The following is a 17341-nucleotide window of genomic DNA, read 5'->3' as shown; positions in this document are numbered from 1 at the left end:
ATTAAGTTTGGAAAGTTTCCAATAAATTCTTTTTGGAATTTCATTTCATCTGAAATACCTATAGTTTCACAGAGCTTTTAAGTAGCTCTAATGTAATTATTACAACATGTAGGTAATATGTAAATATACCTTTTGTAAACGTAGGTTAATGTAGGTTTTATAACATTTTCACCAAAACCTTAGTCTTCTGTACTTTAGCTCTAAAATTGATCATAATCATCCCAAGCCTGTCATGTTCTCTTGGCAATCGTAAGCGATAGGATTACCTTCAATCCTATAACGGATCATTGTCGTAATAAAACGATCATTTAAAGAGAGCTTTTTATCGTGCTATATCCAAATGTCCTTAATGGGTCCTTAACACTAAATATTAAAACTTAACACACAAAACAAATAATTTTAATCACACAACGTATGTCGCTTGAGAGGATGAAGTAGCCGGAAAAACAAATAAGTGCTTAAAATCATCCTGAAGGTCACAGGATATTAAATTCAAGACAAGAATGGAAAATACATTTCGATTGTAAGATTTTTATTTTAAATTGGATCCTGAAGGATTTTACGGGCTGGATCGTCCGGTGCCTTTCTCATGACGTGACCAGCCCACCGGAACCTGGCGAATCTGATCTGCTGTACGACTGCTGCTCACAGAGCTCGTCATTGTAGCGGCTCCTTTATTTTTTTTTCCACACATACAGGGCCAAAAATCGTTCCAAAAAATTAAGAGGCGAATGAATGAATAGCTGCCCAGCTCAAAATCTCTATATAAACAACAAACAAACAACTTCCGAAAAATTAAATTTAGTCAATACGTAAAAGGTGCTGCTCCGGTCCCATATAGTTTCATTGCTGGATTTCGTGTTTCCTTCTTACATACCATTTCCTGTGGGTATGACCCAACGAACCGCTGCAACTGATAGAACGTGAGAACGTGAGACGTTCAAACTAATTCCGCAGATTGTCACAGATCAGCATAGTTGATGACGGTGCCCCATTATAGCGCACTGCACCACACCCACGTGGTCTATAATCTCAATTTCCGCAACAAATCAATTTCTTTCACTTTCGTCGCAGAAAGTGTAGGTCATTTGCGGGGGGCATTTCATTTTATTCGCCACACTGCAGCAACATTGATAAGTATTTTTATTGGTAATTTCAAATCGGTCAGCTGTCGTGCCGTGTCGGTGTACACTTAATATTTGCTCTTCAATTTACATTGTAGTGTTGTTTCAGTTCAGTTCAGGAAGGAGCTCGTTTGCGTTCGTTCTGACCCTGTCTGTGTAATGGGGAGGGGGGGAGTGAAAGAGTCTCGATCACTGCATAACTGTGCCCCTCCCAATGGTAGTTTGCGACCAGTCTCATTACCAGTGAGGGACCAGAAAGGATTCCTCCTTTTTGTCGACCGTCTTAACATCTGTGTCGCACTGTTTTGCTTAAGTTTCCCATTGATTATTTGCAAGCTTTTCGTACATTTGGTAAGCACATCATGTCTTTTACGTGTTCTGTTTTTCTCACACAGTGTGTTTATTGCGTAGGATGTGGTTTTGTTTTCGTGTTTCAACGAAGGAAAGCTCTGAAGCACTTGGTGCATTGTAGTGCAATGCGAACCAGAACCATTAAAGTATGGATGCATACGGGAGAGAAAAAAACCGAGAGTACCGAGCGAGTGAAAATCAATCGAAGCAGGCATAATCGCTACACAACATTTTCCCTATCGCCCTATTTCATTCGCACGGTGTAGAAAACTACCTCCTTCTAGGTGTTCCAATTACAGTGTTTGCATGATTCTTTATAATATTTCACTGCCTTTGTGTATTTTCTATCGTACCTCATCAAATCTAGCATTATTTACAACAGAAAACAATACAAATCAAACACTCACGCTCGTTCACGCACATGACACACACAACCCACATCACGAGAAAACTCATCTTATGTATGCGAATGAGAACTGATTAAACCACTCGAGGTTGTACGTTTTAAAGATCACAAAACATTGTTTCTATCCGTCCTTTCTGTCCCGTCTAACTCTCACTAAATATGTCGTTCCCTTTACATGCAGCCAAGTGTATCGGACAAGATGCAACACTTTTCGCTTCTCGGTGGCTTTGTCATAGCTTCATTCGCGTATCATTCCAATCGTCTAATTCCTCTTCCTAATCGCGCCAATCCAAAATCTAAACAATCGATCAACCAACAATATCAATATTCAATGCGCTGGCGCGCTGGTGTACTCATGCGCGAGAGACTATCGGAAACCATTTAAATATAAACTTTTTCTCCTGTTTTTGTAGTTGTTTGGAATTATTGTTTTAATGTTTTTTGTTTTGTTTTGTTTTGTTTTGTTTTATTAAAGTGGTTTAGCTCTATCTTTCGTTCGGTTTGATTGTGGTTATTGCGTTTATCTACTCTGTATTCTTTTCTCCTCACCATCATCTCGCCATATAACATGCATTGTGTGTTGCACACCGTTCACTAATATTGCACTATTTAAAGAGTTGTATTTATTTGTTTGTTTGTGAGTGTTTTCATCATTTATTACTGTTGCCGGTTGAAATACTACTCGCTTAGTTTCACATCAAGGACAAGGGATATATTGCATTTAGCTGTCGTTGGCTATGCTATTGTTAGTCTTCTGTACGCTATCTTACTATGCTGAGTGTGCCGCCCATTAGGGCGTTTATATTGATCGTGTGGAGTGTGGGAGAATGTTAACAAACTCGTCTATAAGTACTATAAGTTTCCATCCATGTAATATTAAAATGCAACAATTTAAAGGAAGAAAATACATGCGGCAAATCTCACAAACACGCTGGAAGGACGAAATGGGAGACATTTATTATCGAAACAGTTTTGCTTTTGAGAATCTAGCTGGCTTAGACTTGCTGGGGCGAGAACAAGGTAATGAAAATGAAACATTTCGCTGCAAGCAACGAAAATGGTACGACTGTTCTATCACGCTACTCTACCTCACTATTAACCAATCACTGTGTCACTGTTTTGTTTTCTTCTAAGTGCGAGTGCGTCAATTCTTTGCTGCATCAAACCAAACCAATTAGCGCCAATTGGATAGACTTCTCTGTGAGGACTTTAAAAAGGACTATCGTTTTCCCCAATGGAATGAAAGGTTGGTGGCTACAATTAGTGCAGTTTTGATAGCTTGCAACACTGGTTTACGTCTATTACACATAGTGAGTAAGCGCGCGACGGTCGATTTTCTTTCCCAACGATCGATTCCCAAACAATTTGCTGACCGGTTTTGCTTATGCATTCGTTCTGGGGCGTTCACTGTTTGCGTACAGACCGATTAAATTTATTGATGTACCATTTCGACTACGTCCCAAGATCAAGATATCACACAGTAAGATTATGTTTTTTTTTTTTGGAACGATAAATAGGTTCCCCTATCGGTCGATCTCATCTCGTCCGTTAACATTGATAAACCTGTTGATCAGTCATATGCTGTCACTTTACCACCACACGATCGCACAACGATGTGTTCCGCAACTTGCGAAATAGACGGGGGCTAAATCTGTTCCGTTTCGTTAATGATTTTATTTCGTTTGCTTAGCGCACGCGATGAAATCGAAGTTTCAATGGACATTTAAAATAATGTTGAGCAGTGTAAACATGGGGGGATGCAATTCTTACGCACAAAATAATAATTATACACATACTAGTAATAATAAAATAATAATAATGATATCGCGATTCCGCCGACAGCTAATGATATGAAGCACTAAAACGTATCGCTAACATAAGGTTAAACATAACAGATGCGAAAGGGGAACCCGGGGGCTTATAGTTTTAAAATTGTACACACCTAAAGCAAAAAACGTTGTCGATCACACTTCATTGTTTCATCATCACGGAACACGAATCCACAGTATCGCTCCACATCCACGTGTTAATCAACCGAGTGGGAACAATTCTAATAAAAAAAAGCACATCGTCCCAAAACTGTGGATTAAATCAATCATTCAACTTGCCCTGTTTCATCAGCTCAACATTAGAAAGCTTGCGCACACGTTTACTCTTTCGTTTTCTTGCTAACACCGTTGCCGCCACCGCCATTATTGTTGATGCTGGTCGTGCTCGACGCTTCCCCATCTTTGATTGCCATCTTCTCCATCAGCGGCACGAGCTTGTCCGTGGACGATTTGATGTGATCCTCTTTGGCCGCAGTGCTGCTTACGGATGTACCCAACTGAGCCGCAGCTTTCCCACCAGAGGACGCCGTGGTACTGCGCGAAGCAGGAGTTCCACCGGATACTTTTCCCGTTCCGGCTGTCGATTCACCACCAGCCGTTGCCGGTTGCGGATTGTTGTTATTGTTGACGCTGTTCTGAGACACCGTTGCGATAGAAGGTTCCGCTGTGATGTTGCCTCCACAGGACGCTGTCAGTTGTACGCCACCAGCAGCTCCATTGCCAGCAGCCGTCGTAATGGTGGAGTTTTGATTCGATCGCCATATTCCGGATACGGTACGGGGCGTCGTTTTCAGCGAGGTGTTGCAACAGAGCGGCGACAGGACACATTTACTCTCGGCGGCACTGCGTGGATGCAACCGATCGGGAGACAACGCGCGACGCAGCAATGGAGAGCTGGGTTCGGCTGTCTTCGCCCGCGGGAATCCTTTCTTCGTCGGCGGTGTAGGTGATCCGCCGATACCACCGGCCACAATACCGGGTACGACGGCGGACGGAAGGCCGGTTACGATGCCGATACCGGCGGCAGCCGGAAGTCCACCGGGACTGTACGATTGCGTCGTGTTGGAAGCGCCGAGCGGATGCACAACCGGGAATGCAAGCGGGCTGGACGAACGCGTCGGTGAAGCGGGCAGCGGCGAAGGACTGGGCGTACGGGCGAGCGGCGACAGTGGCATATGGTCGGCCGATTTTCGACGATTGGAGGGACGGCCACCGGCAGCGGCTGCGGAGTGAAGCGCTTTATTGCTAGCACAAGGTGACGAGTGCAGTTTGTGCTTCAGCACATGCAACGTTGACGGTCGCTGATACAGTGGCGCACCGTCGTTGTATCCGAGTGTACCGCTGCCGGTTGGAGTGCTTGGCGCGGACGTACTGGGTGATCCCGGCGACGGAAGCGTTGGATTGTAAAGCGTTCCGGCCGAGTTCAACGGTGAGAGGCTTAGCCTATTCACCGGCGAGCTAACCGCCGCTGCAAGAGTTGACTGTGGTAGGCCCACTCCCGGTGCCACTCCAACCGGGGATTGTATTCCGGCAGGATGGGGAATAGCACCGGGGACGGGCAATCCGCCGGGAGATCCTACCACCGGTCCCATACCGGGCTGAAGCAAGTTCGGCTGACTGCCCTGGAATCGGGCTAACGATTGGAAGCTTCGACTTGGCGGAACGGCCGATGTCGGCGATTGTATTCCCGCCACCATCTGCTGCATCTCGGCACTGGCACGCTTGCTGCTGATCCGCCGGAACAGTGAAGCCTTGCGCTTTTTCTCGTTGTCTTTCTTCTGCTTGCGCCGGCTGTGCGTTGACTTCTTGGCAAATTTGCTCTGCCACGGTTCACGCTTGCGACCACCGGTTTGAATGCTCGTATGTTCGAGTGGCGTTGCCCGGAGGCTCACCAGCTCGGATCCACTAAGCAGCAGCTGTAAAACTTGCGTATGGTACAGCCCCTGCACGGCTTCACCGTTCACGTGCGTGATCAGATCCGCTGGACGGAGACCGGCTTCGAACGCGGGACTGCCCTCATCGACGGCCATCACTAGGTGATGCATGGTATAGAAATCTGTATCGCCGTAGTACACCCGTATCGTGTGCACGGTAAAGCCAAATCCACGCGGGCCCCGCTTGATGATGAGCGGTGGCTTTAGGTTGGTGACTAGAGGGCTTAGCTCGCGACAGGGCGAGGTATCACGCGAGCTGGCCGTGCTGGAACAATTGCCCGCCGAATGCATCGTGGAGGACGCGATACCGCCCGTACTGCACCCGGAAGAGGAAGACAGGTTGGAAGCGGTCGTTCCCGTGGCATTGCGCCCGGATAGGGATATATGGCCACCGCCTCCTCCAAGTGACCGCCCAACGGCGGTGGTGACGGCAGAAGACGAATCATCCGATGAGGTCATTAGCGACAGGCCAAGTGCTGATGCCGATTTTACGATATGCCGCGAATTGCTGCCACTTAGGTTGTGCAGCGAGCTCGACGGTGACGATGTTACGATCTGGGACGGCGTGGATGAGGATGTTTCATGCCCGCTCTGATCATCCTCGATCGAGATGGAGAATTTTGGCAAAATGCGATTGTGTACGATCTTGCGCTTGCGCTGTATTTGCGGCGACACATCATCACTGTCCGTTTGGGAGGATTCCGGTGTGCTGAGCTGTTTCAGCGAGGAGAGCGGATAGAAGTCACTGAAGCGTTTGTTCGTCTCGGGCGTTTCCGGTGTGCTAGGTGCGGCCCGCATTGCGCCAATATTTACTGCCGTCGGGCGCAGATTAATACCGTGATGGACCAGGAAGTCTTCCCGGTCCGGTGTGGCCAACTCGGGCAGATAGTCGAGATCGGGCGTCGATGGCATCTTGTAGCGCGACGGGTTTATGTTAAATTTGCGCAGCTCGGGCGTTATGATCAGCTTGCTAATATCGTTCGGCCTTGGATGTGTCGGGTCGTAACCGTCCTCGAACAGACTCGGTAGCTGTGGTTTTCCCAGCGCCGACGACGTAGTGATGCACGGTGTTTCCATCGTTGATTCACCCACCGACGTAGTCGGCGGCTTCATGGTGGGAGGAACGTTAGCTGTCGGTGGTGCAGTAGTACTGCTCGTCGAACCGCTTATCGTTACCGAGCCGCTCGATTCGCGAGGCATTCCAATCGCGTCCGGAACGGAAGATCCCGACGATGAAGAAGATGGCGGTGCCTGCGGTAGAGTGGCGGTGTTGGATGGTACAATTACCGATGGTATTGCGGCAGCAATTGATCCAATTTCGCTTCCAATCCCACCACTTATCCGACTGCCGGTGCTGCCACCAAAGTTGCCGCTCGAATTGATGGACGCCTGGGAGAGACTGTGCTGCTTGCGATACTGCGGCGAGTACGAGCTAAATGAACCGAACAACGGTGAATCCTCCATCTCGTCCGTATCGTCACCGCAGATCTCGTGATTGAACCGATCGACGCGCGTATCGAAGTAGCTCGTGTCCTCTTCGTTGTCCAGCTGCGGCACAAATTCCGCCTTCTGGCGCAGCAGATTGTTCCAGTCGAGCCCGTAAAAGTAGCAGTGTTCTTTCACTTCGTGTGCACCACCGGTACCGAGCCGATCGCGTGGGTTCTGCTGCAACAGCACGGTGATCAGATCCTTTGCCTCCTCCTGCAGTGGCCAATCGTCCTCGTCTGGCCACTCGATGTCGTCGTTTACCGTGTGGGCGAACAGCTCTTCGGGGGTTTCGCCGAAGAATGGCACACAGCCTATCAGGAACTCGTAAAGGATGATGCCCATCGACCACCAGTCCACCGGTTTACCGTAGCCCTTGCGCATGATCACTTCTGGCGCAATGTATTCCGGGGTGCCAAATACCTGCTTGTCCGAAAACTGTCTTGTCTCGCTGTCTAGGTAGCCTTCGTACAGATTCGTAGCGAGTGACATCAGTCCCATCTTCGAAAGCCCAAAGTCCGTTAGTTTAATGTGCCCAAGTGCGGTGATGAGAAGATTGTCCGGTTTCAGATCACGGTGTACGATGCCATAGCTGTGCAGGTATTCGACCGCTAGGACCGTCTCGGCAAAATAAAACCGTGCCATGTCCGATGGCAGCGGTCCGATATTCTTCAGCAGTGTCGCACAGTCACCACCTTCAACGTATTCCATCACCAGGCAGAGATGTTTCTTCGTTTCGAACGAACAGTACATACTAACGACGAAAGGATTATCGGCGAAGCTAAGGATGTCCCGCTCGGCAAACACCTGCTCCACTTGGTTGCGCAGCATTAAGCTGTTCTTGTTGATCTTCTTCATGGCGAACCGTTGGCGAGTTTGCTTGTGCTTTACCAAATACACGGCACCGTAAGCACCGTTAGAGATCAGCTTTAGTATGTCAAAATCCTTCTCGTTCGGAACAGCGTTGTTGGAGCGTGCTTTAAAACTCTTGCCCACTGCGCCGGCTGTTCCCGTGGCTGATGCAGTACCTCCCACCATGGTATTGCCTTGGTCAGCATTGTTATTTAGGACATTGCTGGTACTGCTAGCCGCACTATTACCCGCGGAACTTGAAGATCCCGATCCTTTCGGTGTGGAGCACGTCATGTCGTCGGCGCCACGGGAAATATGATCACTCGCGATCGATGAGTTGGCATCCGCAAGCTCACTGTCGTCGGCACGTGCGCTTCTATTGCTGCGCAGCCGCGATCGTCGATCGACCAGCTCCTCCTGTTCGGCTTCCTCCTCCAAATCGGCACAATTCACGCTGGAGTTCAGCGATGCCGTTTCTATGTTGAGTTCTTCCTGCAGCTCCGCTATCGGGTCACGGTTTAGTCCAAGCTTCTGTATAATGTACTGTGGAATGTCCGCTTTGATGCCTTGCGTTACCTTTGCCTGTCCCTCCGCTACCTCCAACAATCGATAGAACTCTTCCGGATCGAACTCTAAACACTCGAGCAACCGAGCGGGACGGGAGGTTATCAGAAGCAGCTTCTTGATCACGCCGGTAATCTCCGGTGCCGCTTCGGGTGATTTTTCCTTCGTCTCCATCAGCAGCCGTTCGAGATTTTCACTCATCTCGTAGAAATACCGCGACGTGATCAGCTTCGCCTGCGATTTGTTTAGACAATCGCGTGCCATTTCCAGCACCTGATGATGCACGAAGCGCACGATCGGTTGCGAATTGCGCGCACTGTCGTTAATGATGGTTTTGTTTTCATTGATAAAGTGACTTAATCGCTCCTCCATCTGTTGGGTCGCCTTCGGGAAGCGCTCCTTGTAGAACGTGTTCATGATCGAGATTTCACTATCGGTAATCGGCGAATGGCTCGGACTGCTGAGACTGCGCGAACGCGGTCGATGAATCGGTGAACGGCACCCGCAAAAGTTATTCATTTCATCCTTCCCGGTAGGGCCACTGCCACCACAGCTACCCGAACCGGAAGATCCCACGGTGGCCTTCATCGGGCAGTGTTGATGTGGCAGCTGTCCGGTTTGGGGTTGATTCGTGATGCTTCCTGCCGGTCCGGGTGGATAGCCCACGTGTGCTTGCAGGCTGAGCGGTTGCTGCGGTTGGTAAAGCGTACCGCTGCTTGAAACTGATCCGAAACTTGAAGTCTGGGGTGAGATCGACGACGCAATTCCTCCACTGCCCGGCCCAATGGGTGCGCCACCCATCGCCAGTGGATGCTGATGTGAGTATGCTTGGTGTGTTCCGGCTCCTCCTGCCGGCAGGGAATGATGAAAATGGTGGTGATGAAGATGTTGCTGCTGCTGCTGCTGCTGCTGCTGCTGGAGAGCGTGATGGTGCGCCGGCGGTACCATCGGGTGATGCGAATGATGCTGATGGTGCTGCTGATGGTAACCATGATGGTGATGGTGACTGTGATGGGTTCGCCCTTCGCCCAAGCTCGGATTGCTATCGTTCGACGAAAAGTGCAGCGACAGCAGCTGCAGATCGTCGTTGGTCGGTACGGCCGGAAACTGGTGCAACCGTTCCTGGCTCGAGCACTGCGAGGAAATGTTGGAGCTCCCGGGTGTCGTCACATACCCGGACGATGGTAGCGAGGCGACCGACCAGCGCCGACTGTCGCAGCTCTTGGACGCAGCCGTCGATGCGATACGCTTGATCGGCATAAACGGAAACTGCATAATACTGGGCGAGTTGATGCGCGGACTATCGATGGGACTAGCGGGAATGGGTGAGTGAGATCGGGGCGAAATGTTCGCAACGAAGCTGAGCCGATGCCGCGCAACGGCCGCACTCCGGGCGGCGGCGGCCGCCGACGAGGACGACGACGAGGCCGGCCGCTTCTGGCCGGCAAAAAAGCTACCACCACCCAGCGCGCCGAGCCCGAACCCGCCGTTCTCTTTCGCGCTCAACGAGAGCGTTGGCGCGGAATTGCCGAGGGTGGAGTTGCGCACGCGCACCAAGTTCGAGATGTCGCTGCCACTGCCGGAATAGCGCAGGGAGTGCGAGTGTTGCGGCTTGTAGGATGACTTGCGGTATGAGGCCGATTTGTGTAGGCTGGAGCCGGAAGAGGTGCGCATTACAACGCCGGACGGCGATACCGTAGTGCCGACTAGCGGCGAACCGATGGCGGTTGTCGTCGGAGACGCTGCGGCGATCGTCGTTATCACAGGGGCGGTCAGTGGTTGAGGCGACACGGGCGCTACATGGTGGGGCGATACACTGGCCGATGATTTGCCGCCCAGCGGCGACGAGCATGCTACCGGTGCACCGACGAAACTTGGAGCCGGTACGGAGGATGCCTTTAGCAGGGTTGGCTTGCCCAGCGTCGAATCATGATGCTCGTGCTTCAGCGAGGCACCTTGATGCTGTATTGACTTTTTCAAACCCATTTTACCTGGACTGCCGATCGCCGACGGTTGGCTGGTTGTGCCCGTACCCGGTTTTACTTCCTCCGGATGCGGTTTCGAATGTGGTGGCTTTGATGCGGATATGACCGCACTGGCGGCAAGCGAGTTCGTTCCCATTTGCACTAGCGCACCACCGCTATCCTTGCGTTCTTTAGGTGCGGATTCTGTTTTGCGGCAGGCGGCCGATCCCACCACCGGTAGAAGTAGCTCCGGATCGTCAAAGTTTAACGATCTTACCGAGGAATGTGTTGACTTTGTACGCGCTCCATCTGAGGATGACGGTAGCGCTGCCGTTGAACCGATTGCTTCACTAGACTGCTTTTGACTGACGCTGGTAGACGTTGTTGCTGCTGCCGCAGTCGTCGTCGATGCTGTCTTAATCTTGCCACCGCCAGCAACTCCTCCTCCTCCTCCTCCTACGCCCGCTGATGTCTTCTGACTCATGGTGTAGCTCGTTCGTGTTCGAAGGACCACGTCTTTCTTTCCCGCTCTTGCTCCACGCGGCTTCGATGGTTCCGGGATGTTATCAGGCAAATCTGAAACGAACGGGGAAACGGTTATCAGAAAAAAGTCTTACCAACACCGGGGGAATCGATCGATAAGCGTGAAAGCTGACAGTGTAATGATGAGGGAGGCGTTCGTTGACATAACGTAAATCGAACCCACGGGAGGGCATTGCCTTGAACTATTATTGCCCGTTTACACATCCCATCCCGATGGTTGATTTTTGTTGCCCGGACGTGCCCTTGGGGGGGTGGGGTGGGATGAAAAGTGAAAATTTCGGTTCACGGTTGGACGTGCACTAACCTGTTCTAAGATAACACCATTTTCTCGTTGCCCGGTGCCATCGCTCCTGCACGGTTTTGTTAAGCTGTTCGTCTATAGGCGTTGGAGTGAGAGGGTGCTGCGCGCTTCCCAATGTTGGTGTGACAACCCTTCGGCAAAAGTTGCTGTCACTTCTTATCACCGCCAGAACCTATTCGGTCACTCAGCTGCTACACGCTTCTTCTCGTTGGATTCAAAACAAATTTATAGCTTTACACACTCCGAAATCGGTCCCAGCAATAGAGCGTACGAATTCTTGCCTGTCTTCTTCGAGTCCTCGTAAAAAGACCCATCAGAGTAGGGTGCTAATGTTTTGCGCGATTCGGTGTCCCTTTAGGTGACGAGGTTCGGTTGACAACTGTCCATAATGAATGCCGCCTTCAACATCGCCGCTGCAAAAGGAAATAATGAAAAGGAAAAAAACATTAAACGATTATAAAAACCGGTAAATGTGGTAATAAAAAGTTCATTAGTAGAGAGGAGGAAGGGCCGAGCGGTCCATCGGTCCCCGGGGTTGGATTGGGTGCGCGTCGATAAGACGCAAAACGCAGCAAGCGGAAACACGTTTTATTAGATAACGAAGGTAAATTGCAATTGCATTCGTACGGTTGGAACACAACACGGGGTAGCCTGCCTGAGTGAGTGCGTCAGTCTTACCATTTACCTGGCAGGCCTATAGGGCAACACATTTGAACGGTAGGGTCCTTGATATTGCTACCGCTAGCTGTGCGCGCCTTTAGTTGCTTACCTCGCGTGAGGTGAAGGTAACGGACGAAACGTTAGCGTAGATCGCGCACGCAACTGCGTTCTGAGTTGTCCGACCGGATTGTGTATCGATTGGCAGGTATCAGCAGGTGTAGGAGATGCAAACATAACCAAAAACACAGTTCCGGATGTGATTCAGATCCGTCACTCTCACGCGGGGTGTACCGGTGCGTGTGTACCGGCCCGCTTGATGAACGATCGGACATTAGTTGCCCATCCGAAAGCAAACGTGCAAAGCACAGCATGTGCCGCCTGCTAATGGGTGTACCACATCGACACTTTGTTGCGATAAAACCGAACCATCTCTAATGGATCGCGATGGTGCGGCCCGTCGTGTTCGCTTTCTTTATCGTTTCTCTTCTGTCTAATCTGTTCGGCGCGTTGGTGGTGCCGGGGCCTGCCCTGTCTGCCTCCTGGGAGGCATACCGAACCGCTGCTTTGGCAAATGTTTTTCCTTTTTGTTCCCATTTTCGGGACCATCGATTTTCAGCGTCTCTCGTCAGTGATCATCAGGTCGATCAGCTGTGCACCAGACGCCGGTATCGCCGTTGATGTCTGCATGTGTGGCGCAATATTCAATATCCGGCGCGCCGGATATTTATGTATCAACAATTTTTGGAACCGTACGTTGCGAACCACTCACAAAAAGGCACAATAATCGGGTATACGTGTCTGAGGTTGCAGTGTTTTAATACAGTCTTGCAACTATCGATACAATCACTTCATGAATTTAACATTCGTTTAAATATTCACGTGCTTGAGTATTTTTTTTTGTTGCAACAATAAAATAAGGTGGAATTGTGCTCTATTTAAGCTGTCTTATTAAATTGCAACTCATTACGATTTTCATACCTCCTGATTTAATATTCCACAGATACCCACCCCAAAAAAAAAAAGATCAAGTGCTTCGAGCAAACACTGCATCATGCCACATTGCGCTATCGGCAAAGGCAACACTATAGTATGCCGGCACGCCGTTTCCGCCTACCCGGAAGGTTGACGTGCGTTGTCGACGGCGCGATGATCGCACGCGCTCGCACAGCAGGCCGATTGAGTAAGCAATAAATGGTTTTTAACTTTCAAAAACCAACACTTCCGCCCGTGCGTCGTGGTTCGCCGGCCGCGGCACGACGCGCTCCGGACGCTGCCCAGCCGGCCGGATTCGGATGCCAGTCGGAACCGACGATAGAAAGTCATCCCCGACACGCTGGACGCAATCGACCGATGAAAAGAGTTGCAAGTGATCGGGATTTATGAGTGAGATGGCTAAGAAAGAAGATGGCAGGAATTGATCGAAAAATTTCGCCTTCCGTAAGTTTAATTTGTGGCACAAATTAAGCTCAATTAAGCTTAAGGTTGAGATGAAAAATGTGACTGACTAGTGTTGTGGTTAATGAATCTTTTGAGAAGAGTCATTCATATGAATCTTCAATGAAGAATCATTCAACTCATCAGTCGTTTCTCAAAAGATCTCCAAAAGCTTGCTGAATTCTCATAAAAATCTAAAAGAAGAAGTATGATTTTATCTTTTTTTATTGTGTTAGCTTCTGAAATAGGATTCCTTGGAGAACTTGAGATTTCTTGAATCTTTGAGGATTCATGGATCTCCAGAATATACTTTCAGAGTCAGAGTCAGAGAGTATTGCTGCTTTCAGAGTCATTCAGTTCGAAGATTCATTCAGATTTATGGATTTGCATAAAATTTACCCAAAACACTATAGTTAGTTAACTATTTTATACACATCAAACAAAACAAATGCTACAATATATCACAGCATGAACGCATGTGAAGAGTAAACTTCAAACATCCAATGCGAAAGCACAACATTACACTCAACCTTCTGATAATGAGGGCAATCGAGAGTTGATAAGGCAAGAAGGTAATCATCGGGACGTAGCTACTACACATCGATCAACAGTGACCATTGCGCACGGGCGCAGCTGTAATCAATCCATTTTCCACGCGACCACCAACTATCAGCAAGCACGAGAGTCCACAACACTCGATAGATCTGTCGATCGGTTGGTTGACTGGTGATTGGTTTATTTAACTTTACTCAAGTAAAAATATTGCAATCCACTATTTCGTTATGGCGGGGAGTTTCTCTTCACTACACTGCGGTGCAGTTAATAGGAGAGTTCAGCGATAGCCTCGACTGCCGCAGTGAAGCTGCGTGTGTGATTCATTTCGGTGGTCCGAAAAATATGAAAATAAGTAAATAAAAAAAACACACACACAGAGAGATGATCTGACAGAAGCTAGGCCACCCGGTTCCTTTACTTCAGTTTCGAAAAACTTTTCCCTTTTTCAAATGATAATCTTGCAAACGTGAACCGATCAGGCCCGCGCACACGTGCAGCAATACCACAACGAGTGGTTCTCGAGTGTAACCGATAGAGGTGTGTTTAATTGCTTGGAAATTGTTTAATATGATCGCTGCCATAGCCCTCCTCTTCGGGGCATTACAAAGAAAAAAAAAATAAAACTTCCCCGTGCGACCCACTCAAGGGGTGTGTGTGTACCCCGTGTGCGGATTGTTTCATTTTCTCCTCAGCGTGAAACACTACGGCAACAACATCAAGAAAAAAAACACGATCATCCAGTCCTCTGCCGGGCTTTTTATCTTCGGGCAGCCATCGGAGGCTTTCCGGTTTCGTGACCAGCTTCACTTGCGCACATGCGCACCAACCACCATCGTCCCCATGGTCATGGCGATGGGAAGTGGTTACTAAAAAGCAGGTGACTACCGATCATCTGGCTGGACAGGAAGGCAACAGGGTAAGTACAAGGTTGATGGCACGCTCGTGATGGCCGGACGGTTTCGATGCTGATCTACAAGCCGTGCCGTGGTAGGATGGTATTTTTGTTTTTTTGGGCAGATAGCTGGAAAGCCACACTTGCTACAAGAGCAGGCTAGATAAGGCTCTACTAATACACCTCAGTTCGGAGCGGGAAGCGGGTTTCAGACACAGTTTCAACAGCCGGATAATAATTATGTCAACGCAAACACAACAAAAAAGGCACAAAACTCACTCAAAGATCTTCCAACTATTTGCGCGACTTCCACGATATGTGAGTGAATTCGGAAGCAAATCAAGACTGGGGACCTGGTACGCGAAATGACCGAACGTGAACGCTACCGGTCACGTCGAGATACACACCTCGCTCGCTCGCACTGAACACGTGTCGGCGCGTCCTGAATGTTTCCACCACGATCAGTCCGTTGCGCCGCTGCTGTTGTCCCCCGAAATAGACAACATCATCTAAGTCGTTCGTAATGAAGAAACAAAAAAAATCTCCCAGCAACCCCGGCGCAAATCGGACAGTGGAGACATGAAAAGAAAACCTCCGGTTTCTGTCGACCATCGCCGGACCCGGGGTTCAGGGCCGATCAACAGTATTTGATGGTTTAGGTGCTGTTGCTGCTACCTGGTGCAGGATTTTTGGTGTGGGTTAAATGTAGATTGTTCCTCCAAACAGCGGGGGTAAATTATAGTGGCGCCCAGCGTCGTTGGAATAGAACAGTCTACCTTGCTGCAGGTATTCCAACGATTTAGACGGCGTCAGTACCATTGTACGTGGTACCACCCGTAAGCTATGCGCAATACGTCATAATAAAGTGCCCTTGCGCCAAACGGGGTACTGGGCCGGTGTGCACCGGTAGTTAAATTACTTCCTCAGACACGCGGGTTCCGACGTGCCGAATGGGCCCAAAAGGGGTAGCCCCTCCAGCCGGGCAAGGTTAGATGTGTTCAAGCAGCAACGCATGGAGAGTGCACCGGATCGTGTATAATTATACACCGATCGCGTTGGGTCTTTAGCGTGAGAGGAAGTGTTTTTTTTTGCTGTTGTTGATGCGTATGTTTGTGTTTGCAACATGTGCTCGTCGCGTCTATCCTTTCAGTGATCATCGACGAACAGTCAAGTTGACCATGGCGAGCGACCCGATCTTGTGACCCATTTGCCGGTGCTTACAACATATTGATTATCAGTATGTGGTGCAGTTCGAAGAGGGACAAGAGCAGAGAAGATGGGTTTTGATAGTGAATCAAATTAAGAGAGTTAATAATATTAATTACTACATCAGATAGTCATCAGAACAGAGAGAAGTGAGGAAATATATATCGCATTAGCTTTATGCCCTTTTGCACAAGGTTTAGATAGGCAATAAGCAATAAAGGTCGCAATATCTTACTCTAATCTGATTTTCTCTGATCTGAAACCCACAGATTTTCAGTAACTCTAAGTACATATATCCAAATAGTCAGTCCTCAGAATGAAAGATATCTTCTAGACGAATTTCCATGCGTCAAGCATGAGGTATTTACTCATTACTAGCAAAGTCAGACTAAATGACTTCAGAACTTCATCAATTCCCATTGGGATCGTACGTACTATTAACTATCCATCTGAATAACGGAATTATAATAAGAAAAAGGGACCAAGAACTGGAAAACCATAGAATTCCTGAGATTATAGTTCCAAAGAGCAGAAGTAGTCGTTGGGATAAGTTTACATTTAGCGTTTTGGACGTCTAGACTTCAATTTTTTCTCTGAAGATCTACGTCTACATATCAAAAATTTTAATATAATACTCCATAATGTTATTTGTTTAACAACATTTCCTAAACTCCATAAAAAAATCATAATTCTGAGCTAATTTATAAGCTTCTCCCTTCAAAGTAGTTATAAAATTGTTGCTCCTTTGTTTATTTATTAGAAAATACATAAAAAACAGTCTTATCTACTCATGTACACCCAACTTTACACGCAACGGAAACAGTATGTATCTCTACGAGTTAACAACGGAAGTATCTTGTTTATAGCTAGCGATCTTGTGCGATACCCCAGGCAATGGATTTCACACGGAAACCTTTAAATTGATAATGGCGCAATAGAGCAAATTGAACCGTACGCAAACTAGACATACCAAACAAAACACACCCGGCGGGGTACGGTTTCTTATCGGATGAAACGCGTTTGAGAATAAATTTTGTGTGCGCGGAGGTGTTTTTTTTTTTGTTGCTACAACAGATTTACGATCGTTGTTAGCATTATTTACACTTTCCAACTGATACCACTCACAAAACCTCTGCCCATATCCCAAACACCCCCGAAAACTAAACAGTCGCGCGTTACACGCAGTTAAGAGAGCTGAAGGAAATTAATGACACATTAAGTAAGGACCGCCCGGCCCAAAA

General features: G+C 48.5%; 1 protein-coding gene across 1 annotated transcript; it reads right to left on the bottom strand.

Moving 5' to 3' along the window:
• Nucleotides 1-1119: 1119 nt before the first annotated feature.
• LOC128306397 (microtubule-associated serine/threonine-protein kinase 2) lies at nt 1120-10993 on the bottom strand. The gene has a single exon (XM_053043910.1). The coding sequence runs from the start codon at nt 10991-10993 to the stop codon at nt 4031-4033; it is 6963 nt and encodes a 2320-aa protein (XP_052899870.1). The 3' UTR covers nt 1120-4030.
• Nucleotides 10994-17341: the final 6348 nt, after the last annotated feature.

The sequence above is a fragment of the Anopheles moucheti genome, chromosome 2 (assembly GCF_943734755.1).
Source record: "Anopheles moucheti chromosome 2, idAnoMoucSN_F20_07, whole genome shotgun sequence".
NCBI lineage: Eukaryota > Metazoa > Arthropoda > Insecta > Diptera > Culicidae > Anopheles > Anopheles moucheti.
The sequence above is the reverse complement of the archived record's forward strand: the minus strand, read 5'-3'. Positions and strand labels throughout refer to the sequence as shown.